This window comes from Haliaeetus albicilla, chromosome 2, assembly GCF_947461875.1.
Source record: "Haliaeetus albicilla chromosome 2, bHalAlb1.1, whole genome shotgun sequence".
Classification (NCBI taxonomy): domain Eukaryota; kingdom Metazoa; phylum Chordata; class Aves; order Accipitriformes; family Accipitridae; genus Haliaeetus; species Haliaeetus albicilla.
Genome location: NC_091484.1, coordinates 74,722,640 through 74,750,198, shown reverse-complemented (window position 1 = coordinate 74,750,198; position 27,559 = coordinate 74,722,640). Strand labels below are relative to the sequence as shown.

At 42.1% G+C, this 27,559-nt stretch overlaps 1 protein-coding gene across 1 annotated transcript; it reads right to left on the bottom strand.

Annotated features, from left to right (window-relative positions):
* Positions 1-755: 755 nt before the first annotated feature.
* On the bottom strand, positions 756-8,393 carry LOC104325027 (elastase-1). The gene is made up of 8 exons (XM_009929497.2): positions 8,348-8,393; positions 5,478-5,581; positions 5,219-5,328; positions 4,299-4,430; positions 3,500-3,636; positions 3,232-3,377; positions 1,633-1,782; positions 756-896 (listed from the first exon to the last, which is right to left on the bottom strand). The coding sequence occupies exons 1-8, from the start codon at positions 8,391-8,393 to the stop codon at positions 870-872; spliced, it is 852 nt and encodes a 283-aa protein (XP_009927799.2). The 3' UTR covers positions 756-869.
* Positions 8,394-27,559: the final 19,166 nt, after the last annotated feature.

The following is a 27,559-nucleotide window of genomic DNA, read 5'->3' as shown; positions in this document are numbered from 1 at the left end:
TAGACTGAAGGTACATTGCGCTATTTGTGTATCCGTGATCATGGTAGTTCAATATATTGAACGCGACCGGACTTACAGCGTTGAATTGGGCATCACTCAGAATCTAAGCCTAGCCACCCCCAGCCCCTCTAATACCTGAGGACAAGCTGGAATGCAAGGGGGCTTATTTTCTGCCAGACTTCTTTACCCTCTAACACAACACACACCAATGCTGAATACAGCAGGATAATCTCCTCTTTTGACCGGCTGGTTATGCTGTGTTTGATGCACACCAGGATGGGGTTTGTCCTCTTGGCTGCCAGGTCACCCTGCTGGCTCCTATTGAGCCTGCTGTCGACCAGCACTCCCAGTTCTCTTTCTTCAGGGCTGCTCTCCAGCCACTCCTCTCCCAGTTTATACTTGTCCCCAGCAGTGTCACACCATTGCTCTGCTCCTACCGACCTGTAAGCACCGAGTTGGCCACCTTCGCGGCTGGTGGGGTTTTCCCTAAGGAATCCCTCAGCAAGAAAAAAACATCATGGTCATTTTCTGCAGGGTGGGCTTGGTGCCCAAATGAAAACCCTGAAGAGTCATGCTCGCTGCCCACAGCCCAGCCCCAAGTTAAGGGTACCGTCGTCGGTTTATATTGTCGTTACAGGATGCGGCATTTGCTGGAGCTTCCTTCCCTGCTGACGGGGTCTAAGCTGGTGCCTAAGGCTGAGCAAACACAGCAACAGGTCACTGGTTGCAGTCCCTGATACTTTATTATACTCTCAGCCAAACCTTGCTATTGATAGCCCAAAGAGGTGTAGAAGGGACAAGACGTGGGTTAATAAGCAGAGATACTTCATTCTAGCTCTTCTCATATTCATGCACCAGTTGATCCTTCTCTAGAAGCCCCCGTTATCCGTTATAGTCTGGAAAACAAAAAAGAGGTGAATTCAGTAGAGAGTCAGAACAACACATCTCCTTCCCACATAAGTGCTCTGAAGAAGGGCTTGTTCCCAGCTGGGCCAGGGGACTGCTCTAACAATCTGTTCCCACTCAGAAAGGTTTATGGACCGCAGTCGCCTCCCTCTTCCTTGCAGTGATTTAAAATACCTCTCCCCACTTTTCTTTCCAGCAGGCTCCACGGTTTACAACAGCATTTCAAGAAAACCATCCCCTGTGCCTGGGAAACAGCTGCTCCTTGTGCCAGACATTGTTTCTGGGAGCAAAGAGCTCGTTGCTCATTCCCAAATGTAAAGCTGAGAGCGCATAGCGCAGCACTGCAGGACTTGCAGTTGTAGAGATGCTTTATGTTTGCTGCATTTCCCATTCACCGGCCAGCTAAATCCTTCAGTGGTTTCCTGCAGTAAGGTTTTGTCTGGGTGAATGGTGATGGTCATTTACTGGGCACAGAGCCCAGCTCCTGCCTGGCTTGAATTTTGTCCCTTGTCCTCAGCAGAGCATTTCAGCTCCAAGGCAGCAGCTCCTTCCTTACAACTGTTTGGCTGCACCAAAAGTAGCACCAAATATCCTGATTTTAGACCTCTCCAGATCTCCCAGTTCAACTCCGAATGGTTTAATAAATGAAAGACTCTGATTCCTCTGGCACTCCCTTGCCTTTATGGGAGATGCATGAAGTTACTTCGCAGGCACTAAGCAACTTACACTGCGGATCCAGTCCACGTAGGCTGACACACGTGTGAAGACTGTTGGCTTCTTGTAGGTGTTGCAGTAAGGAACCAGCCCAAAACTGACAATCCCGTGGACTTGCCAGCTATTGTCTTTGTAGCAGCTGAGAGGGCCCCCAGAGTCCCCCTGGATCAGAAGAAGGAGAGGAACATATTAGGCCAAATTATCTCAGTAATTGAGGAATGACTGGATAGGATTGAGGAGCACTAGTTAGTTAATCACTGTGCTGAACACGAAAATAAAAGTTTGTGCTGCTTTCTTTGCAAAGGGCTGATTGCTCCCCAGCAGAGACTGCCCAGCACCTCCCAAGATGTTGCAAAGATCAGACCCGCTATTTATTATCTCGGTCTACATGCACAGACACACACACACATACATATACATACACACCCCAGGAAGGGCTGAAACCCGAATTTACCACCAGCATTGCAAAGATAGTGACTGTGAGCAAATGGTCCAGCACATGTTGCATCACACATAATCCTTCCCAGCAAGGTCCACCCGCACAGCATCTCTGTTAAAAAAATCTGCACTCTCCAGCTACAGGGAACCAGGTAGAAGGGAAACACTGCTGCCCTTGTTATTTGCAAACAAGTATATTCAAAGCATCCCAGGAAGTTAAGGTGGTGAAAAAGAAAGCAACTCAAGTTAAAATATATGAGAAGATAAAGGCTCTTGCTTGGCTCAACACCCGATTTGTAACAAGGTTCTGCCATAATTAAACCACACCAAAAAATACACAAAATATCTATAGACCTATAATTATACTATAATTGTACTATGTATAATTCTACAACCTGTTTTATTTCTGTATGTTTCTCTATTATATTCATATATTTACATAATCAAATATGTTACGTATTTGTCCATTAATTTTTAAGGGCTCTGCCTGGTTTCTTCCACCAGAAGCCACCTCTGCAGTGAAGGAATACAGGCAGAGGTAACAGGTATCCCCTACCTTCACATGCCAAACCTCCTTGCCTTGTCCCTGGGGCCACCTGGAGCCCCTGGAATAAAGGGGACCTCACAGCATCTTCATTTTCCACCTAACCCGGGCCAGACGGTGCAGTTGGATATAGCCAAAACTTGCAGCAACCTCAGCTGTCCATGTAAGCAGAGCAGCTGGGGAGGAGAAGGGTGACAAGCAGGAGGGAGCATTGCCTGGCCCGGGGTGCAACGTGACAGCAACATTGGAGGAGCGGTCAGATTTCATCCTTGGGATGAGGGCAGAGGGGACTGCCGAAGTCTGAACCTAGTCTCCAGGATCTGGTCAATGGGACATGCTGCTGGAAGAAAGGGCAAATCTCTCCTCCAAAATCCGAGGGGAGAGATGCACCCTGAGGATCTGGAGGTTTTCTCTCTGCTGGCTGCCCTGGGGGGAGATGGGGGAATGTGGAGCAGTCTGGTTTAGAAAATATTCAGCAGAAAGCAGCAAAGGGGACGGGATTTGCAGGAGAGCTATTGCAGGTGGAGAAATGGCACAAACAGGTCCCAGCTGAAGGAACGGTAAGGTCAGATAGGAAGGAAAGAGAAAGAGGGGAGCTTGAAAAATCCTCTGATAGTAACAGATCTTACACTGCATCCAGCCTTCACGCCGTCTCCACCCGCACAGATCATAGTGGTTTTTACTTGAGATCCCCACCAGTCGTCCTGGGAGCAGATGGCGTGGTCGACCACCGGCAGCATCACCTCCTGCAGTGTATCCGTGCCGCTGCCATCCACTAGCAGAGAAAGGGCGAGATTTTTGGTCCAGGAACTCCAGCGGTTGAGGACGGACGCCCGGACCCTGTCTCGTGCAGCCTTACCTGCACAGTGGTCCCACTTCTCCTTCCCCTTTACTTACCGCTAACGACCCCCCATCCGGTAAGATAGCAGGGATAGTTATTGGGCAAAATTTCTCCTTCAGGTGGAAGCAGTGCCAGCTCAACGAACCCGTTGTCATAGGCAGGAGACTCGAGGCGCAGCAGGGCAATGTCGTAGCTGAAACGGGATACAGGTAAAAGACTCTTTACTGAAAATCCTGAAGTAGTCATAAACCAGACGTCCTCACCCACATTTTGTCACTTATACAGGTCTCTGGCCTCCGGCACGATGATAGACAAGCACCTTGCAAACATCATTAATTAATCCTTATAGCTATCACAGGTGACAGGAAAATATGAGCAATTAAGAGAGAAGGGGCCATGGTACAGACTGGTAAAGGGCTAACACCGCCCCAAAAATCTCCTACTCCTTCGGAAGGACCCAACCTCAGAGTGAATTTCGGTGGACCCTGGGTGGACAGGCATGCCTCCGAGGGGGGATTTAGGATAGTCCCTCGGCATTTCCTTGTTGGCTTCCCTTCATCAGATGCAAACAGTGGTGTGACAGCTGGCAAGCTGCAGAATCTGCTGTATGTCCTGGATTTGTCTGTGAGGTCCATCTTTCACCAATCTTGGGCAAAACAGGGCTGAGGTTATCCATACAGACACTGTATGACACCTCCAAGAGAGGAGGTCATTTGGAAAATCTCCATTGCATCACCTTCCAGTGCTTCCCACAAATCCAGTCTCACTGGGAACTAGACTGAATATCCACATAAACGCTAGCGGGACAGGGCGCTAAGTACCATTCAACCATCTGATGATATTCAAAATAATTACCCATTGGCGATGTGGTTGGGATTCCAGCCACTATGAATGAAGACACTATCCACACCAATATAGTACTCGGTTCCATCCACCTTCAAGAGATTGTGCTCACCCAGAGCCACTCGGTAGGTTGATCCTGGTGGCCTGAAAACGAATCACAGAATATGTGATGAATGTAAATGTAATGTAAATGTAATGTAAAAACTACTCCCCACCTCTAGCTTTGCAGTGTAATTCCTGCACCACTGAGACCTTCCACCCATGTAATAATTTCTAAAGCACCTTCCACCCATGTAATAATTTCTAAAGCACCTTCCACCGGAGGATTTTCAATGGACTGTAGCTAAATGGTCTTATGAATTAGGCAAATGCTGCCTGCAGTTTGCTGGCGAAGCAAGTGAAGGTGCAGCATCAGCTGAGAGTGCTGAGCTTGGCCTTGAACGAGAACGTTCATTTTGTGTCTCTGCATCTGTCTGAAACAGAGTGTGAAGAATCAGCTTGTTACACTTTATTGTAAGTACATTCACTAAAGGCATGAGTAATTAAAGAGGAGTGTTTGCTTATTGGTGTCACGCTGTATTGTTTAGGCGGTGCATGTTAGACATGCTGCAGAGCAAATTGTACAACATGACCCGCGAGAAAACGTGCCTTTTGTTCAATCTGTCCACCTCTGCACAGGTTTCTCAGGATGCAAACCCATTCGAAATGCTCACATCCATGCAAATGCACCTCCTCTTATGCAAATCAGCAATCAGCTAGATTTCCACTCCCAGGAAGTCAGCAATTCACATGTAAAATCAAGGCTAAAGCAAACAGAGTTTTCCAGTTCCCTTGATTAAGTGTGCAGTGAGATGGGGAGCTCAGAGGATGAGAAGGGTCTGGCTCCCACCTGCAGCAAGAACCGGAGTTTTAACACTTTTTATCCTACTCACATGCTGAGGCAATGGGCTGCAGTCATGACCCATTTGCCACTGATAAGGGTTCCACCGCAAATGTGAGAGTAGTACCCAGGGTAGTCGGCATAAGCAACCTGGACCGATACCTGGATCAAACGACAATATATTTTACGCCCAAGCCATGCCGTGCCCCTGCAGAAATGATGTGTGTGGCTTTGGACAGTGGAAGGTGTCATTTCCTCACTGTTTTTTTCAAGTATAAGGCTTTTTTTCAAGTGTAAGACACCAGCATTACCTGCCACTTCCAGATGTGTGGTTCGGCCTCGTGGCCTCCAATTACTCGCCCTGTCAGCACATCCTCCTGAAGAGCATCCTTGAGGGGACTTCCAGAGATTGCCCCTAACCGCACAAAAAAAGGAGCGCAGTTTGTCGTGCGGATTCCTAATGAGCACCAGTCACTGGGTTACTGCTGGCGACAAACTTGTGCTGCGCAGGGCAGCCAGCTAAGGCAGTCTGAAGGATCAAGCGATTGAGACTTGCACGTGGTGACGCTGTGATCGCCCTCCATCCTGGAGGCTGTCTTTAAAGCCTCCATGGTTGAAAAATACCCTAAAGAGGCTTCAAGGTGCAAAGCTCTCATAAAAATTGACTCGTTTCCCGTACTCCCTACAACCCCACCCTAACTGCCAGGTGGTTGTGCGCCAACCTAAATCCCTTTTCTTTTGGGGTGTAAGATTCCCCTCCCCTCCCCCAGAGAACTACCAAATCTTTCTCATGGAGATCTTGTTCCCACAACAGAGAAAAAACCTTCCAGCCAGAATAATTGTGTCCATGTTAGGTTTTGCCCCAGCACAGTAACTGCAGAAAAAAAAAATTGATATGCTCTAATCTGCACCACTTAGAGGTTGAGAGGTTCACCCTTTCCCAGCTCCAATACTTCAACTGCAACTTACCCAGGCAACTAAGAAGAACCAGAAACTGAAGCATCTTTAATGAAGTGGCAGCATTTTTCCCAAGAAAAATTCTTTTTATACTAAAATATCTGATAAGAAGCTATGTCTAAATTTGTGATTAATAAAATTTATCTATACTCATAACTCATTAAACTGATCAAAAATGTTGGAAAAATGTGGGAAAAAAGGGGGACCAGTGAACTGTTCAAGCTAGAGCCCAAGGTTACACAAACACCTCCACACTGCATAGTTCCCACAGGGCCATGAAGCAGAAAAAAAACTGATAAATGTGGAGTGCTCTCAGATCGAGTCAAAAACAAAGCAGTGCAAACCCAGGCTCAAGAAGCCAACACTTCAGACTAGCAATTACTGATACACATGTTGTATTCCCTTGTCAGAAATATATCTGTCAGTCCAGCTGTCTGCTACTCCATGTAACACGAACTGATCTTTGTCAACTAGATAAAAAGAGCAATAGCAGACAGGGAGAAGTGTAACCACTGAGGGTGGTTCAACCTTGGCTGGACATGTTTATGCTGACCTTGGCTGGACATGCTGATCCTTTTTTTTTTTTTTTTTAGGATCCTTTTCTGCTCCCTCCATCCCTGCTGAATGAGTTTTCCTCTGCTTGCCTCCAACCGCTGGCTCTCAGTGGCAGGAGGGGAGGTAGGGAGCTGGGCTATGGCCAAGGGGGATGCTGCAGTGGGAAGGAACCTGGGCTATCTCTGAGGAATGGAAAAGGTCCCATAATCACAGAATGATTGATGTGGGAGATCTGGAGGTCATCTGGTCCAGCCCCCCTGCTCAAGCAGTGCCACTGAGAGCTGGTTGCCCAAGACCATGTCTGGACAGCTGTTGAATATCTCCTAGGATGGAGACTCCACAGCCTCCCTGGGCAACCTGTGCTGGTGCTCAGTCACCCTCACAGTAGAAAAGTGTTTCCTGATGTTCAGATGGACCCTCCTATGTTTCAGTTTGTGCCCATTGTCTCTGGTCCTGTCACTGGGCACCGCTGAGAAGAGCCTGGCTCTGTCCTCTTTGTACCCTCCCTTCAGGTATTCGTATACATTGATAAGATCCCCCCTGAGCCTTCCCTTCTCCAGGCCGAACAGTCCCAGCTCGTTTTTTCTCAGCCTTTCCTTATGGGAGAGGTGCTCCAGTCCCTTCATCGTCTCTGTGGCCCTTTGCTGGATCTCTCCAGTATGTTCATGTCTGTCTGGCACTGGGAAGCCCAGAACTGGACCCAGCACTCCAGATGTGGCCCCACCAGTGCTGAGTAGAGGGGAATGATCTCCTCCCTCAGCCTGCTGGCCATGCTTTGCCTTATGGAGCCCGGGGTGCTATTCACCTCATTTGTCCCGAGGCAACATTGCTGGCTCGTGTTTGACTTGGTGTCCACCAGGACCCCAGGTCCTTTTCTGCCAAGCTGTTGAAAAGCAGCTTGTGCCAGGCAGTGGGTAGAGGAGGCACCAGCTCATACTGCCAAGACCTGCATCCCATCATTGACAGTGGCCTTGACATAGCACTTCAGAAGAAAATGTAATGGATAACTTTCTTCTAGGGGGAAGTATGTTTTGCTTTTTTATATCCCCATTAACTGCAGTCCCCTAACCATTTCATACTCGTGGAGTATCATGATTTATATCCCTTTAATTGTTTAAGGCATCTATCCAGGAGCATAGCAGATGCATAAGTTCTTCAGTTAAATGTAACGTACAGTGCTGTTTTACGTGTCCAGTGAGGAAGACAACAAGAAATGCCTGTCGCTGGTGGAAACTCAGAGACTTGTTTCCATGATGAGGGGAAATCCTCTTGGGACACACAGGCCATCGATGGGTGGGAAGTAAAACTCACCTTGAACTTCAACTGCAGCCAAAGATCAGTTGTGAAGCAAAAAAGGAAGAGTTAAGGAAATGAACTGGAGAAGATAGCAAGGGTCACCCATCCAGGTATGCTAACGGGATCCACTGCCCACAGAATGGATAGAGTACGACCAGGACCTTTTCCATATCATCCCAACAGTCCTCTTTAACAAATCCTTTTTATTTTACTGGAAGCCATAAAAAGTTCAGTGTGATATTTCAATACTGAGACCTTCTTTAAGTCATTGAACACTTTTTCCCCCTTACATCATAGATCATTTTTAGCTTCCAGTTAGTTTTGGCTAGGAGGTCAGAAAGTGGCCTCCTAGCCAAACAGTCTCTTCACTCACTTTCCCTACATTCATCATCCTTGTTAGACCTGGCCAGCTCACTCATTTTTCTATTGCTAATTTATTTCTCCAAAGACTTTATGCGTTCCCTACATACAATTTTGTCGAAGAACATTGTTGTTTGTTTATTCTCCTTTTGGACATCATGCCATTTAGCTTGAGTAATTGTTTGTCCATAATCTGTCGTCTACAGCAATGTGCCTGGTATCATACTCGTTTTGCAGCTGAGTGGCTTTAATGTTGGGCTGTGTTGTAATGCCCAAAGGAGAAATAAATTACACCGAGGGTGATGAATTACAGCTGTTTTCAGAATTTCTCCACTTCAGGCATTGTTTTAGCATAGAGCTCTTGAGGGACTGTCTGTGTTTTGCTCTGAGCTCTACATATATGGTTTGTGGAAGAGTTGAACCTACGGGACATATGTGCACGGAGAGACGGGAGTTCAAGCGTTGGGACTGGGAAGCTGTTCCATGTACAAGCACTTGGCAGGGCAAAACCCCTTGAATTTATGAGTTAGGACTTTTAACTGTAAGGGAAGGAAATGAAGAAACATAGACATTGGCGTTAGTGGCAAAGAGAAGGCTGATTAGGTTTTGGTATCACGGCATTACCATGGAGCTCCAATTGTGAAGCTTGGCTTGAGATGCTGAAGTCTAGAGCTGCCATCCAAAACACAACGCCTTACCTACTGCTAAATCTGAGGCCCACAACCCTCCAGGGTCTATGAAATTTGTTTCAGAACATGAACAGTCCTGGAATCGGAGTCCAGGACTCTTCCTCTTTGAAGAACCATCTCAAGCCAGAGCCATCTCAGGGTTTCTCACAAGTGTAGGCAAAAATGAATTTCTGTGCTCCAAGACTTTACCAGTAAACAAAATGGGACATCTTTCACACCACAAAGCCAACTCAAGAGGCCCTGTTTGTGTCCATATGGCAAAACTCTTTTATACTCTTAAAACAGAGAGGTCTCATCCGTGCTGCCTATGGAGCACGGTCTCTCGTCCATAGTAACTTTCCAAACCGTGCATAAAAGCTGCTATGGAGAGTATGGGCTGGTGCAAACCAGTGTTATACTGGGCTGTGCTAACATTTAACCGTACAGAAAAAGCAGGACAATGTCTGCGTTGGTGCTCTAGCACTGTTTAGTTAATTGGTGCTCTAGTATTGGTCAGTTAATTAATGATCTGGCACTGTTTAGTTAATTAGTATACAGCCTTTTTCTCTTTGTTCTCAGAGCATCAGAATTAAATATTTTGATGACAGCAGCATTTTCTGGGTAAGTAGATTATTTTAGGAGTGATGGGAAGGATAAGAGAGGTTGTGAGGGATAGGATGGATGGTGGGGAAAGATTCTAGCACTGTACAAGGAAATAAGGAGATTTGGGTGGACTTGATGAGATCCATTGGGAGCTACTGAGCACAAAGATAGGATGTAGTCATCTTTCGGGGAGGCCCTAAAGCACAAACTGACTCCCAGACATCGGGAGGGTTTACTGTGTATGTTTACTTTATGTGCAGCTTTATGTCTGCTCTGCTCTTACACGCCTTTCCCAAGCTTCTGCTATTGGCCACTGTGACCAGGCTATTGACTAGATGGATCTTTGGCATGACACAATTCAGCCCTACATGTATCTTTATTTACTGGCTATGTCTCTAGGAATGAAAGCCTCAGTTTTATTTTTGCAGTGCAGATGCCAAGGTTCCCGTTCTTCTGCATAGCAGCAATTCAACGTAACATCTCTATTCAGGATAGCATTAAGCACATTGTTGAGTATGTGCTAATGTAAAGCACATGCTCCTCTTCTCAACAGAGATGGTTTTAAATGTATTAAGTAGGACTAGAGAAGGTTCCTTCCAATGCACACAGAGTATTTAATTTTTCATTATTTTTTCCTTTATATTCCTTCTCTTTCATACCTGAGTTTGAGTAGATCGACACACCAATAAACCCATAAATATTCCTAGCTTATCATCATTTGGCAACAAGTTAAGACAACATGAGCAGAAACCCTTCTGTTATATAAGTAAAAAAGGATACACTATCCTGAAAACACCGACAAAACCTTGATCTAATGTACACTTCTTAATAAATACACTACAGTGGCCTTAATCATCAATAAATGAGGATAAAGGGACAAATTACTTCACTCTTCCCTCCTCTTTTTATTGCTACAGGATGAAGCCTTTATTTCAGTATGAGCACTATCGAGCTGTAAAAAAGTAAGCATGATATCAAATGGCTAATTTGTCAGACCACACCATTTATCTCTGTATCTGGAAGCATATCTTTGAAGGTTCATCTAAAATATATCTGACTCAAAAGAAATTCTTAGGAAGAAATGAACATAAAATGTATGTGAGAAAACATCATATTTCAACACTGGAAATGTAAAATGACATGAGGTAATGCCTCTATATTCACTTTAGTGGTAAAAAAGTTTATTAAATTTAAGGTCGGTCTCATAAAATATACACACTTAACCCATATTTACTGATGTTTCACATAATGATGTTTGATGGAAAGGGCAAGTGACTGAGTAACTCTAGGGTTAGTATACACTGCGATGTACTCATACAGGGAAAATGCTACCTGATAAATTTATTAGGCAGCTGAGGTGCAGGCAAGTTATAATGCACACATAAACTCTTCTCTGAACGTGATTTTTAAAGAAGTTTGATATACAGACTGTTGAGGGTACGTGGAATGTGAAAGCGTCTGCTTCATCGAGGACCTTTTTAGTTCAGAGAGGATAACAAGTAAAAAGGAAAGGGATAAACAAAACACAGAGACACAATTTACTGCCACTTTAGGTTTCTTTCAGTCTGAGCAGATAATATAACTGGCTGCAAGAGAGAGGGTCTGATATTCACTGTCTTTAAAATTGAATCATCTTTATAATACAGCTATGATAAATGCAATGTCCCCTGTTGGTGAACCTAAAGCTTTCCCTTGCTGAACACACACGCACACAGACACACACACACACACTTTAGTGTTCATGTCTGAGTCATCTTATTCTTTTCTTAAACAGTTGTCTTCCTATGTGATTCTTCAAAAAATGAAAACTTGAATTTTATGTTAATTAAAAAGTCTAAAATACATATTTACTCAACTTTTTTCTTATTTCTAGTGCTTACTGACATCTCTAATAGCTAAACATTTTGTAGTAAGATCTTATTTTTAGGATTTGATTGCTGCTTGTGCCTTTTCTAAAATCTTCTTGAATCTCTGGATAACTTGGAGAGAGTGTCAAAACCTAGTTGAAAAAAAAGACCGTTAATAATAAATGAAAAAATATTTTTCTTATGAAGCAATTCAAAGTCTTTTGAATGGCTTACATCATGACAAAATTCTATCTCCTCCACACATCTCTTATCTTTTAGGTAACTGAAAGCAAGTTTGAAACCTTCGAGAGATGCAGAATAAATAGTTGTTTACCACCTGTATAGCTTCTTGAGTTTAATCTGAGTTTAAAACAGCATTTCAGAGCTGATACCAGAACAGATTTAGAGTTAAAACAGGATATCCCAGAAAACATTAAGATAATGAACATGTGACCTGTGGTACCATTTTTTTCTGTCTGGATATCTTAATTGGATTAATGTGTACGTTGTGTTAGGAAACCCTCAAAAACCCAGATCTTCCAGGAAAACGTTTTGCTAGGTGATAAGGCCTTATGCATCTTGGATCCTTACCCGGTTTGCAAGTAAAGTGCTGAACACTTGGTGGGCTGATGCTCCCCAGGGCTGGGAAAGGAGGGCTAACACGCTGGGAAAGGAGCCCGTCATGTCACTGTGCGTTTCAGAGCCCAGATGCTGGCACAGGTCCTGGGTGCACGGTCCTGGGCACACGGTACTGCTTCGGTACATGTTTTATTTGGAGAGTAAACCAGTACATAAGGATCAATGATCTGGGAGATGAGTGACAACTAACACCCCAATCTTTTTCTCACTCTTCAGCATCTGACAACGTCCAGTTTACTTTTGCTAATTGTTTTGGTTGAATTCTGGCCTTGGCAGTCTGTTTTAAATATCACATGGGCTTGGGTCATTGTCAAAAGAATTTGAATGCTTTCCTTCTAAGAAAATATAAATTACATGCATTACAGCAGTTTCCCTTCACATGTTAGTGATCGTATCGTATCTTGCACTGTCGTATTACAAAAAGCTAATGCAAAACAGGTTGTTAACAGATTGTGAAATAAATCTCAGTAATGCCATTTATAGTAAACACCCAATATAGCATTAAAAAAACCCTGAACATATACCTGCACTTTTAACTTTTTTTCTCGCACCTGTATTCCTATGGACTGGTTCCTAGGATCTCATAATATAGAGGAATTTATGTATGAAATCTTTATATTAGGGCAACATATTATTGACAAACTAGATGGAATATATGAACCAAAAGTTCTTATAATTAAAACACCTGTAAAAGCTTTTCAGCTTGTCTGAGCATTGAGCACAGAAGATACAGAAGGAAAACCATCTCCTATGTTACAGGCAAAGATAAAATTTCCAGGAATAACCTTTTACAGCTGGGTGCTGTCAATGTGACAACGTGTTTCCTCAGTGCAGTATGAAGAATTTGGATGATTCAACTCTTAATTATTCAAAACACTGCTAATCAAATCAAGGTCAAAGGGCTCCTTTAAGTAGCAAAACATGTTACCCGCTTTAATATGCTTTATGATTGATGATTAGTTCTGCGCAGTCATATAGCTCTATTAAGTATAAAAATCATAAAAATCACTATTAAGTCTTAAAATCATTAAGTATACATATTCATGCAGGGGAAGCATGTAATTAAATATTTTGCTGGATCAGGACCAGAGTGTTCAGCTAGTTGTAGTTTCACACTGCTATTCCCCAACATTGATTTGACTATATTGAAAATCTTGGGAGAGGAGCAAAATATCAATAATTCAAATTATTTATGCACAACACAGAACTGAAGGAGTAAGTCTTGAGAAATAATGTCCTATTTATTTACTTTTAACAGCATAGTAGCTTGATCTTGCCTCCAAATTCTGCAGAACATTCAGTAAATAATTCAATCTCGTTTCAGTTTTTTAAGTAACTGTTGTGCTAGAAAGCAGTTTACTGAAAGCCACAGTTTTCATAACTCTTAAGAGTATATGGGTGTGATTTTCTACAAGCAAACTGTATGCTGTAGAAAAACTAGTCTATGAAGCTTTATAAATAGTGGTATTCCTAACTCCACTGAAATCAGTGGAAAAGTTTAGTATTAATGACGTCAGAATCTCACCCAGTGTGTTTACTGGAAAAGTTCACTTTGACCTTAAGTAAAGAGGAAAAAGTACAAGATAAATAGCCTACATTCTGTCTCTTCTAGTCCTTACTCAACATGAAAAAGTAGTAAACACATTCCTATAGAAGTATTTTAATATGCTTATTAATTCAATTCCAAAGCTTTTAGTTTAAAGTTAAGAAGAAAATGCTATTCATTGTGGAGAAAAAACAGGTAAAAAAGCAAAGCAGGAGTCTATTAGCAATTTCTAATAGAAAGGAATGTGTATGAAAAGATCTGAAGAATTTTTTACCTATTTTTTTGCCATTTCTACAAGTACGCTGAGAGCTTTTTCTACATTGTGTACATCTGTAGTAGCCATTAAACTATTTCTAGAACATCTTTAGCTGATTTAGGCCTTCTTGCAAACAAGGACAAAACTCCTTTAATAACTTTTCTGCTGTTCTTACACCCTGTTGTGCCGCTTCCTTCTTCTTATCTAAATTACTGTAACATTAAATTCTATATGGCATTTCCTAGTTTCTCAAATAGTGACTAATATAAAGCAATAGGCATCATTGTCTATAAATTCTAACTAGCCCATATGTAAACAGAGTGGTTATGCATTTGTTTTTCTAAATATCTCATAAATCACTGTTTCCCAGACTAGAAATTAATCACCTTAAACTGCTACTGCATGCATACCTGTTCTATAGCTAATTTCACCCTACTCCAGGTCTTGCAAGCATGGAAGTTTTCAGAAATGCTATATTTTCCTTTATTTTTGAAATGAAAAGATGTTAAAAAAAGAATGGTTAGATACTGATATTCTGTACCTATTTCTAAGCGTGTTGTTAACATGTAAGTTCCTGCTTTTCCTGTATGTATGACTTCATTCACTCAAGATTGACAAATCTTTATCTCAGTAGTATGCACAGGGGAACCTATAAGGCACCCTCCTCTATTTCCCCTCCTTTCTTCTTTCTCATGTCATTCATGCTGGTGTAAAAAGAAACGCACACATCCTACAATACCTGTTTCTCTCAACATCAGAATTTCTGGAAAAATATTTATGGCCTCAAAGCAAGACATGCAGGAATACAAAAACATATCTCAAAGAATAGAATTTCAGCCAATTTCAGGAAATTCAACATAAAGAGCAGAAAAAGGCCGAGTGCCTCCACTTGTGGACGTCGAGGTGGTGGCTAAGTATTCACAACTGGTTGGAGGAGATGCCCATCTAGTTTAGCTGCAGGTAACCATCTTTGCAGTGCCTAGTATTTCAGCCAAACCGACAAAAGCATCTGATATGACAGCAGTTGAAGAACATGTGTACTTGGATGCACAGCGAAGCACTTTGTGGCTGAGGATCAGAATTTCTCTTGCTGAGAAGTTGCAGGTGTGCTCTCATCCAGAAGGACAACCAACACCAGCACCATTAAACAGGGATGGCAGAGCCTGGGATGGCAAGTCTGGCCTGAAACGACTACAAGAACATCTGGAAGGTAGGGCAGGGCTCTTGGGCTCATTGGATACCCTCAAACCCGAAGATCCTTGGCCAGCCTAGGATCAGCTGAAGCTCTACTGGCAAACCCCTCTTGGCAAGGGTCCTGAGTGCACCGGCAGGTGCTGCAACCCTGGGGGTGTTCAGCTGCCTGTGTTCAGGGTCAGCTCTGATATAGTGGAGCTGTGGCCTTGGATCAGACTTCTGTGGAAACTTGCTACTTTGTGAGAAAATGCTAAATGAGAAAAAAAACCAACTGAGAAGCCTCCTCTGGGGCAGTACCCATTGGGCCTGCTGCTCAGGCCCTTGCTCTTGGTCCTTGCTTGAGCTACATTGCTTAGGATACAATTCCCCATCCCTTCTTCCCCCACTCCCCATTTCATGGTCATCAGCTTTAAATTAGCACTTCCACTAGTATGTTTGAAGCTCTTGGCAAGTAAGTCACTTACTGATAAACTTGATGCTAAGTGCTTGCTGGTAAAGAAGATGGGAACCTTGCAGTGCCTTATTTATTGGTATTATAGCAGTGATATTACCTGTTACTATGTGATTGATGGATCTTCTTCATGTAGGGCTTTGGGATATTCCCAAGCATGACAAACTTTGAGCTTTCAGATCACTGGCATGAACCTTCCGACCAGGCAAGGAGGCAACCGGGACTATTAACTAGGGTAACAAAGATAATTTGAAAGGCATTCTGATACATCCCTTCTCCATGCTTGTCATTGATAAAGAAAACCCTGGACTTTCTATAGAAGTGACATATTCATGCTGATCAACTGACGAAGTGGTCAGGAGAGTTGGTACACTGACCAACTCCATGCTCTGTATCTTCAATATCACCAAGCCTAAGTCAAAGCCAGAACTCCAGAGGTTTAGTTGGCTCAAAGGGAACTTTTCTACATTTACCTTCAGACCCAGAGCTCCTTCTATGCCAAGAACTAAACTGCACCAGAGCTAAGGGCTTGGCATTTCCTTCTGCTGTCTATATTGTGAAACTGTTTGCACAATTCCTGGTGTGGTTTTGCCCCATGTCAGCCACCAAAGTCTCAAACAATACTTGGTCACATCTTAATGCATAATATGGGCCAGGAATTATTCCAATAGGCAATTAGGTTGCACACACTCTGGTTTAAAGATGAAAGAGTTTAATCACATGGACGTGAGACATGTCTTGCCAGTTGGATTCAGGAATAAAGAATGGATACCACCCATTTGATTTACTAATAGAATGATTTTTTTTGTCATCTGAAACTCTGTCCAGATGCCTCCTTTGTAAGCCTGCTGCTGACACAAAGTGAAGCAATTAATCTTTTCGCCCTCAAGTATATGACAAGCAATATCACCTTTTTGAAAAGTCTGGACGCAGCAAAGCAGTCGAGCAACAGAGGTCTCTACTGGACGTGGTTCTGACCCATGGTAAACAAACATATTTCAACCTGACTGACGACGAGAAGATAGTAAACCAGTCTTCCTAATGGGGATTACCAATGAAAATCTTTAATAACAGTTTCTGAATTACTGTGTTCAAGTTCCTTAAATCCTCAGTGGTTCCCCAGCCTCCTCTGTTCTTTAATACTAGCAAATAACTATTAGGGACCTTGCTCTTGAACTATTTTTAGATGGGTTTTGACATTTCTAGGTAAGATGTTCACATACAGCAGAAGCGGGTTCTAATTGGAATCTCCTTCCTGCCCTAAGAAATTCAAGGAAAAGGACTGCAGGAGAAGAGAGGCTCGAACTGAATTGCGCAACTTCGGGATATGATGCTAAAGACCTAATTGCCGTACTTGACAATTAAATGAAAATGCACAGGAAAACCTCAAGACAACAGCCAACCTACCTTACAGACTTCCCTACAAATAGAAGTCTTGGATTTGATCGACACAAAGCATTGCTCAGGCAGGTAGTCTTAACCCAAACAATGGAAAAAATGGCTAAATTCACCAGAGCAGAAAATTAATTTCCATAAGTTATAAACAGTCTGTAGAAAAGTTGTGGTCATGTGGCACATGAAGAGCCAAAGTCCAAGAGGATTTAGACAAACCTGAAGCATATTGTTGATAGCTCTCTGGCCCCAGTCACTGCCCTTTCTAGCTTTGTTAAATTATCTCAGAGCTTGATTAGATTGTCCCTTGTGCCTGTTTGAATAGCATAGAGGGCGATCAATCTTCTCAACATGAAGTTTCCATATTTACCTATATAAAGCACCATGAAAAAGAAAAGTCTTTTTAGAAAAAGAGAATTTTGAAATATTTGCAGTAAGCATACATCTGTATACAAACTTATAAACAATAAGTGTATGAATTTCTTCAGATAGATGTTTGACTTATTTTACAATACATTGATGCATGTTTTCTCATACATATGCCGTCCTTTCATTTATAGCTTCACAGTTCTTACAGTTTGACAGATCCTGTGTTTGCCAGCTCTGACGCACAGATTAGTGCAAAATCAACCATTTGAAAAAGAAACAAATCAGGCACCAACCATGTAAACTCTGCCAAGGAAGGAGGACGTTAGCCTTGCAGAAGAATCCGTTTGTTTACTTTTCCCCAAGTACCCCAACTCTTGCATTGAATCACGACTGCTTAAGTACGTACTTTCTGCTTATATGCTTAGACAAAGAGTGCTTCTGCAATTAATGAAGTACTTTTATTTAGGTACTGAGTGAATTTAAACTCTGTCAATGGTATGTGTTGCTGGAAACGTGCCAATTCAAATCTCTCTCTGGGACACAGATGCCTACATTTCTCCAAACTTCTACCTTAAACGTCAAAGCTGATGCTCTCACTCTCACCCTGAAATCCTAGCAAAACCACGAGCTCTACTAAATGCACGGTGCTCCCTTTGTGAAACAGTGAGCGAGAGAACAGACGGGTCGTGCCAGATGCTAACTATGTTGTTTAACACAATTCACAAAGATACACCTGTACTATGGTGATGATGACAAATAAAATAGTGAAGAGCAATACTGCTAAAGAACAGCATTTCCATTAACGGCTGCGGTCTGGAAGGAACACCTTTGAGCAACCGGCAAGGATAATTTATTAGAGTAGCATACCCCATTAGGGTATTGGCTCGTGCGCTCTCCAGTTACGCGTACTTACATAGCTCAGAATGGATGATCGGGCAAGCTCCATCAGCTGTGCCAAGGGTAATGTTACATATACGGCTGAGCTGCTCGAACAGCTTGTTGCTACAAAAAAAAGTGACTCGTTATCACTCTATTCCTGGCAACAAGGTCCTCGTTTGCCTTGAGCTCTGGAACTTTTCCTCTCATATGGTAAAATGATTTGATTCACTAACCCAGGGAAAATATATTCATATTTTTGCTGGTTATTTCTGTCATTTTAGAAAGCTGAATCAGGCAGGTACAGAATTGGATGATTTTCAGAGCCTGTGCAAAGAAGCGGGTAAGACTGTGCGGCAAGAAGCAAGGCAGAAGGAAGAGCAGGACCTTCCCGTTTCAGCACAGCAAGTTCTTAAGGGGTTTGTATTTGTATCATGTAGACATCAATGTTCAGAAGTAAAAAAATTCCACATCTATGTAATGAACATTTTATTAAGCTTTTCATTCAGTGCTACAAAGACAGTCCAGTGCAGGCTGAAAGATGTGTGCCATCTACTCTCTATTGCTTCTTCAGATATTTAACACATGCCAGTTGCTTACGCTTGTAGAGACCTACTCTGAGCAATCAAGTCAGAAACAAATGACTAAAAATGTAAATTAAAGAGATTCCAGTTATAAACAACTTGGGCTTGTGTATCCTGAATTATGCAGTAAAAGGAAAAGAAAACTTCTCATTATCAGATTGATTATATAGTCCAAATTAGTTTCATTTAATTGTATTTTGAAATATCATATACAGATACATATTAGATGTGACACCCTATAATTATAATCTCTTGTTTTAAAGCCAAATGCCAAAAAGACCTAAAGCCAAAAAGTAGACTAAGAACCACTTGGACTTATATATGCAACTGAAAAATGAGTAAACCCCTACATTTGTAGAATATAGAGGTCATGTGTATAACATAAATGTATAGAAAATGTTTTGAGATCCCCAAAATAAACAGGTGCCTTTTACAGTATGTTACAGGACTTATTTGAATTGTCTTACTGACTACATTGTAGAATAACATCTTGGGCAGCATCCTGGCTCACTGAAATAATTTAAGCCAGGATTTGTCTCCTAATGGTTGCAGATGGAGGACTATTTACAGTCCAAGTTCTTGTGTTAAGTATCTGCAGTTGATATATTCAACATACTTCTCTTCTATTTGGAGTACCCTCTTCACTCCACATATAGCTTTCCCCATCTTCATGCTCCTGTACTTTCCAAAAGCAGTCTTGAGCTATTAAGAAGTTTGTATTTTTACCAGCTCTAACTTATAAGGAAATCTGAAAACACTGGTTTCATTTCTGTGCACGTGAAGAAATAACATTTAACAAACTGAGCCTTAAAGCAGTCACATAAACTGCACAGAGGTTCTGCAGCACTGCTCTGAAAATCCCAAATGCACAAATATTCCTTTGCATGCCTTACCAGCAGTAGAGTCCTTTGCAGTAGTTATATGCAGGTTCCCAAAATAATTGTTTCTTCACCATTTCAAAAAAAAAAATGCAGTTCTATCAAGGCTGCCACTTCTTCTCAGCACACCAACTAATCTTTCCAGAGCTGAAAAGTTACCTAAAAATTATAAAGCAATAAAGTACATTTTATGTCTACCTTACAATAACTCAGATGCTTTCAAATCTGACAAAATTTAAATATTGACTCAAATCATGCAGAATTTTTTTATTTTGTTTTGGGGGCTGTAATTAATAAGATACAGCAATATAGCTTATCTCTTGGGAAGAAGGTAAGGTTTTTAAAAGAAATAATGGCAGAGCCACAGAGCCAAAAAGAATGCAGATGCTGCTAACATTTCCAGCTTCCTGAAGTAGAAAGCTCTTCCAGAAAACTTCAGATCTATTCATATTCTATATGTGACACTACAGAAAGTCCTGAGAAATCCTGGATTTTAGTCAGAAGGGGAAAATTTTGGAGCTGAAATTAAGAAAACAGAGTTTTCACATTTTCATAAGTTAGTTTTTTAAAACTTAGAGTGGAAATCTGCGCGCGCGCACACACACACACACAATCTTCAAGCTTATTTACTGTTATACACCTGGTGATTTTTCCACAATATTCTGGTGAAGGTTTATTGCTTGTTCATGCTTCTGTTTCCTGAACATGAGATCTACTATCACCTAGAAGATAAAAGCTTGTAAAAATAAAAGGGCATGAAGAAATAAAAAGCTCTACATATGAACAGGTGTCCTGGTTTCAGCTGGGATAGAGTTAATTGTCTTCCTAGCAGCTGGTACAGTGCTGTGTTTTGAGTTCGGTATGAGAAGAATGTTGATAACACACTGATGTTTTCAGTTGTTACTAAGTAGTGTTTACTCTAAAGTCAAGGATTGTTCAGCTTCTCATGCCCAGCCAGCAAGAAGGCTGGAGGGGGACAAGAAGTTGGGAGTGGACACAGCCAGGGCAGCTGACCCAAACTGGCCAAAGGGGTATTCCCTACCATGGGACGTCATGCCCAGTATATAAACTGGGGGGACTGGGGCTGGGGAGTGGCGGATCGCTGCTCGGGAACTAACTGGGCATCAATCGGCGAGTGGTGAGCAATTGCATTGTGCATCACTTGCATGTTTCAATCCTTTTATTATTACTATTGTCATTTTATTAGTGTTACAAGTTATCATTATTAGTTTCTTCTTTGCTGGTCTATTAAATTGTTCTTATCTCAACCCATGAGTTTTACCTTTTTTTTTCCCGATTCCCTCTCCCGTCCCAGTGGGTGGGGGGGAAGTGAGTGAGCGGCTGCGTGGTGCTTAGTTGCTGGCTGGGGTTAAACCATGACAACAGGCATTAAACAATATTCCGAACTTGGTTCTTTTAAATATTATCAGAATACATTAAAAAAGATCTAATAATTACCCTACCAAAAAGCATGCACGACATTTCCACTTTTTAGGAAGAGAGAGGTCCCAACCCATCGTTAGGTGCCACACAGTAATGGATGGATCAATGTCACCACTTTGGCATACCATTACCCACAGAAAGCACATATTTCTTCTATTTTCATACCTGTGTATAGACTGAATATTTTTTCTGCCCTACAAAGACTATATTTGGGGGATACAGATCTCTGATTTTCATCATTCCATTACTTCACTCCTTTGCTATGACTGTTTCTGGAAAAAATGTAGTGATGTCAATCTATCATGCCAGCAATTTCATTATTAGTGCTTCCATGTAAAAATAGTGTGCTGGTCTGTAGACTGGGAAAACAGTTATTGGATCTTGACAATCAATCATCCAAATTAAAATAAGCCAACTTCAGTATTATCTGAGAAAATAAGAAGTAATTAAAAATGAAGTATTTAGGTAATTATTTTAATAATTATCAAGAGCCTATTATTTTCTCTCTACTGAGTTCTATCATAGAAGACAGAAACAAAGTAGATCAATTTTTTCCAATGCAGTTTTAATCTACTTTTGTAATTAAATCAAAGATAGATTTCCCCATTAGCACAACTATTGCAGTACCCAAGTAATTATGAGTAATCAGCAAAGGATATTCTTTACCGATTTTTCTTGTGCATCACCATTAATTATCTGAAATGACAAGGCTAACATTATTTCTATTATGAATAAACAAATAGAGGAAACATGGAGGAAGTCAAATAGAAATAATAATAAGATGGCCACTCTTTGAAAATCAGTGTAATCCCGGAAAATGTTAATAGTAGTTCTATTTAAATGAAGCTGCATGTGCTTGCTAGACATTAAAGCTTGTAATATGTCGCATATCATTAGTTCTCAGTAAAGGCGTAGATGGAATTCATATCTAATTCAATGCTATTTTCTGCCAGCTAATGGCCCTGAGAATCAAGCATTCACAAATGTAAATGGGAGTTTTTCCAAACCAATACTTTATGGGCTTAAAGAACTACCTTTTACTGCGAGTAGAAAACCATACCTGAGCAATTTTCTTTGTTGTAAGTGTGACCTGATTTTTACATTTGTAATATGATACTGTCTTCTGATGATCTACTATATTACACATGAATTTTAAAATATTTTAAAATTTGATACATTTTATTGAATAGATAAATAAGTACAAAAATGGCTAACATGGCTGTATTTCCTTTTCATGTTTGTGTTTCTTTTTGCCTCTTATTCCATTCAAATGTCAGAAATATGATTTAAGAATTGACCCATGGTAATTGTATGGTTTTGAAAAATCAGTATTTCCTTTTCTATATTTTTGAGGACATGACACTAACGGAACAATTTCTCTCGCTTACCTTGTATATACATACTATGAATGAGATGTTGATTGAGATTTTTAAAAATACTTTCTTTACTATCTGTTGGAGTATATGTTAATGCATTTTTATAGCTTTCAGTAGCTTGTACATAGTCCTTCTGATTCAGATAGTGCTCGACATTAATCAGTGCTGCCAGCTTCTTCTGAGAAGAAATTGATCCTGGCTGCTTCGAAGGGACACGTTTCAGTGTTCTCTGTTGTATTTCAAAAGCCTGTAGCAATGATGAACAGTCTAAGAGAGAGTCATGAAAATGAAATAACTATTGCAAAAATTTCTGACAGTTTTTCAGAGCAGTTTCTTTCATGTCTGTGTGTTGTTTGGGCATTTACCTGAGGAGTGGACATCTGCCTTTAAACTGCCTTTTCTCGGTCTGAAACAGAGAACTCAATTCAACTCTCCTACCACCAGATTCGTGTCCTAAAAGCCAGACTGGTATTAAAAGATAAATCTCCTTCAGTCACTGCACAGTGAAGCTCTTCCATTTCGCATAAATAACATACTAACTAAACTTGTGCAACCTGACCTGTGCCTGTGGGGAAGGCATGGCCATTGTTCTATAATGTCAGTATTTTTTTCTTCCAAGCATGTTTCATACAGAATTGTGGATGACTGAGAATACAGTTAAATAACTAAGCAGCCATTGAAATATCATGCCTTTTCCAGGTGGTTAGACGGTTCTTTCCATCTCCTGGCTTGACCCTTTCCTCTCTTAAGTTCACTTCAATGAACTCTTTTCTTAAAATGCTTAACTCTTCCAGTGCAGCATATGGGGTGACTCATGGGGGTAAATGCAGCTATGAACTCCACCACTGCAGTGACTACAATCTGATTTTAGCACTGCTTTTTATCAAGGGATAATTCTCAATATATAAAATTTACCCATTTTCAGTAAAGTCAGTATGGACTTCAAACGGTGGCTGGAATGGTGCTGTCTCTGCAGGCAGGTGAACTGTTTTAAAAGAACTATGTTTACATTGAAATTCCTGCTCTATCTGCGGTGGATTCACAAATGTATTTCTAACACAACATCAGTTTCTCCCTCACAGAAACACACACACGTATACCTGGCTCCTACACCACTTATCCTACTCACGGACTAATCTGGCTTAATCTTTGTCACACACTGACGGACGCACCCTCGCTCGCTCCAGTTGCTGACACCACACACACACAAGCCCCTGTGACCCACGGTCCCCATCCCAGTTGCTGGCACTTAGACCCCCATATAGACATCACAGAGAGCACCTCATCCAGGGGAATCATTAGAAACTGAGTTTAATGAGACTGTGCTGATGAGACACAGGGCATGGCTAGATGAGCGTACTGATCAGCAGCCTGTTTACAGGTGGCCAACTCCTTTTATCGCCTTATACCTCTGCTTTCCCGTGCTTGCTCCTCCCCAAACCACCTTGATCCCTCCCTTTCCCCACCATATGGTTCCTCTGCTTAACATCTCATGGTAAGTCTTGCAAAATCCCCAAATGCTCTTCCCCTGCCCCTCACTGCATGTCCCATACCCCCCAGGAAGTAGTCCCCCTTGGTCCAAAGATGCTCTGGAGAACCTTCCCTGCTGACCCTTGATGACAGGCTTCACCCCCAGCCCAGGGGGCAAACGGCTGCCCCATGACAGCCCCAGGAGGAGCCAGGGCAGGGTGTCTGTTTCTGGGAGTGGATTATTGGGGTTCCCCTGCCATATCATATAAGCAAAGCTAACTGAATAGCACATGGAACACATCTGGACACGGACTGGACACGACATCAAAAACTGTCAGGCATGATAACTGTGAGAAGCTGACAAAAGTTACAGGTAATGCCATGAGGGATGGCTGGATTTTGCAGGGGGTTCATAGGGAGTTACACAAGAAATGGCTGGCCCTCACGGATAACTGGAGGGGAACACTCAGGACCTTTTTGTGGAGCAGAATCTTGCAAGGCCAACAGCACCAAGTTAAATGTATCAGTGATTCCACGTAAGGCCTAGGTAATGGCATCAGAAATACCAAATAAGGTTATGGATATAGCAAAACTGGGACCAATGGGGAAAAAGTAATGAGGACATGAGACTGGGTTAAAGAAAGGGAGGTACAAAGGTGGCAAAAAGTAGGGTCAAGAAACAGGAAAAGGGTAACAATGTATGGAAATCATGTCACCAGTGCTGTTTGGAAGTACCCGTTGAGCAGCCCTGGGCTTGTTTATCGCAGCTGGAGCAGGACAGAAAACCAAATCCATTTGTTCTGACCATACTGTAAGAGTCAAACCTGCTTCCACGGCCAGGACGAGCAGGGGTGGCTGGCTGGAGAACACCTGGACAGATGGACTGAGCATCCTGGTACCACCTGTTCTGGCAACTACTAGTGGCACGTCTCAGGTCAATACTGTTCAATATCTTTGTTAATGATCTGGATGCCGGGATAGGAGCGCTCTCTCATTAAATTTGCAGATATTACCCAACCAGGGGAGCGGTTGATATGCTGGAGGAGACAGAGGAGACATAGACAGGCTGGAAATGGGCTGGTATAAACCTCCTGAAGTTCAACAAAGGCAAATGCAAAGCCCTGCTTCTGGGGTGGAAAATCCACATGCAGCTGTGCAGGCTGGGGGATGACTGGCTGGAAAGCAGCTCTGCAGAAAAGGATCTGGGAGTCCTGGTGAACAACAAATTGAACATGAGTCAGCAGCGAGCCCTCGCAGCAAATAAAGCCTACCATGCGTTGGGCTGAATTAGCTAGCGTGTAGCCAGCAGGTCAAGGAAAGTAATTGTCCCTCTCTATTCAGCAGCTGTTGGACTGCATCCCTGGAGTAGTGTCCAGTTCTGTGCTCCCCAGTGCAAGAAGAACATTCATATGCTGGAACAAGGGGCTGCAAAGATGATAAGGGGGCTGAAGCATAAAGAGTTAATCAGCTCACTGTCTTTAGGCTCCCTTGGGAGTGACGCAGTCACTTACTTAAACATAGGCTTATCCAGCCTTTTAAGTGCCCCAGAATATCTGACACATCCCTGCTGGGCTGGCAGTCTGACACAGGGCCTATGTCTAGACACGGACCTGGGCAACTGGGGTTGGACGAGATGACCTCCAGAGGTCCCTTCCAGCCTCCACCATTCTGTGATTCTGTGGGAGACCCATTCACTCCTGAAGCTTTGAGGTAACTTAATCCAAACACTATTCAAGTTATTCCAATTTCCCGATGACTGCATTACTGCTTGACTGCTATCAACGCAGTTAACCTGCTTCCTTTATCAAGCAGCGCAGCTCAAATGCTGGAACATTTCCAAGAGCTCTGTTTGTACAGGAGAACCTTCACCCACCAACCCCAGCAGTTGTGACAGCACTGGCACACTGGTACAGTAACGGAGACAAAAGAATAAATTGCTTAGTCTCTGCAAGTCTCAGTAATGAGAAAAATAAGACTATTAAACAGATGTTATGCTATATGGCTATACTAAATTTGGATGCACTTTGGAAACACCAAACCTTTCTTTACCAGTGAACTTCAGTATGTTATTTATATTAAATGGAAATTCTCTCTTGTGAATACAAGAAGGAGCTTGAAACACACCAGTACAACAAAATCCACAAAACTGGATAAAACTGAACCCTTGCCTCTGCCTGGCAACTTTTGTGTGTAGAAATATCTTAATCTATGCTTCTCCAGGGTTCTTTACAAGTTCTGAAAAGGTGATACTGTTAACAAGGTGATGATCATTTAAATTTTTTATGTATGATGTATATACGAAAATGTTGTCTTATCATTGTTATGGAGACAAATGCTTTCAGAATTCCTGTTCATAAGCACCCTGTCCCTGTCTTCAAAGAGGTATAAACAAATATAACTGAAGATCTTGACAGATTTATTAATATTTGCCAGCAAAATGGATAATCTTGTTGGATACATAATCATTCAGGACAAAATTCAGTTGCTCACACATTGGCATCGAGTGCCCCTGGAGATCCCCCAAAGTATTCGAAGTGAGGACTTGCCTCCCCCTTCCCTTGGGAGCTGCTTTTAGGCTGAGGCTTTACCATCAGCCCCAGTCTGTGCTACACCGCAGCAGCACACCAGCTATGTCTGTGTCCTGTCCTGAATTGTGGCCCTAATCTGGATTCCTTGGTTTAGCCGCCTAGAAGAGGAAAGCGCTCAGGCCCTAACACCCTGCCGATGTCCAACACACTAGGCTGCCACAAATTGCAGTAGCTGTCCAGTGCAGACAGGTGAACCAACCTCTAGCCAGTACGGCCAGTGGAGTCTGCAATGCTGTTGATCTGACTTAATGTAGGTGTCTACTTCAGGTGAGCTGAACAATTCTCCACTTTCTAGACATCCATTGACTATAATGGGAGCTTTGACACCCAAGGCTCAAGTCATTTACCTACACGTAACTGTCCTGCACCATCTGAGATGCCATACAGTATCTCACCTCGCTTTCAGATACTGTTCCAGAAAGGCACGAGTATCCTGTCATTCGTGTGTAACAACTAACAGTCTTGTTCAGATTTCTCAAGTACCCTTAGGCATCACAGCTGGTGCTGAAAACCTGTGTTTAAGCAAAAGAATTAGGACCACAGGTATTATATAGACATCTTAATGTTGACCCGAACAACACCTTAACAAGCACTATTCCACCAAGGACAATAATACTGCCATCAAGTAGTTTCCAACTCAATGTCAAGTTCACTTTTTTCAAAACAGATTAAGCAATAAAATCTATTGTAAGCAATAAAATCCATTGAAGTAAGTTCAGCATCTTTAAGAGATGGACAAAAACACTTTTTCAGGACAATAAAGGTCCTGTAAATAATCTGCACAGGTCGAGATGAAATTAATCTCCTTAAGAAAATGTAGTTTAAAGAGGTTTGACCTACTAGATGCTCTTCCTCTTATTTTTGAATAATGAATTTCTGTAATCTGTCCTCAGGAACACTTAGTTCTTATTCCCAATTATTTTGAACAAAACATTACTGCTTGCTTAGGGTCAACTTCTTTGATCATCTTAAAATTTATTATAGGCATATTATTAAACAAATATTTTGTATTGACAATGAGCGAAGAACTAATCTTTTTCATCAT

Excerpts from the sequence above, each read along its gene's own strand:
- LOC104325027 (XM_009929497.2), bottom strand. The coding sequence starts at position 8,393 with ATGAGTGAGCTGGCCAGGTCTAACAAGGATGATGAATGTAGGGAAA. Across the intron at positions 5,329-5,477 it reads CACACATCTGGAAGTGGCAG|GTATCGGTCCAGGTTGCTTA; the intron begins GTAATGCTGGTG and ends CGTTTGATCCAG. Across the intron at positions 3,378-3,499 it reads CGGATGGGGGGTCGTTAGCG|TGGATGGCAGCGGCACGGAT; the intron begins GTAAGTAAAGGG and ends TTTCTCTGCTAG.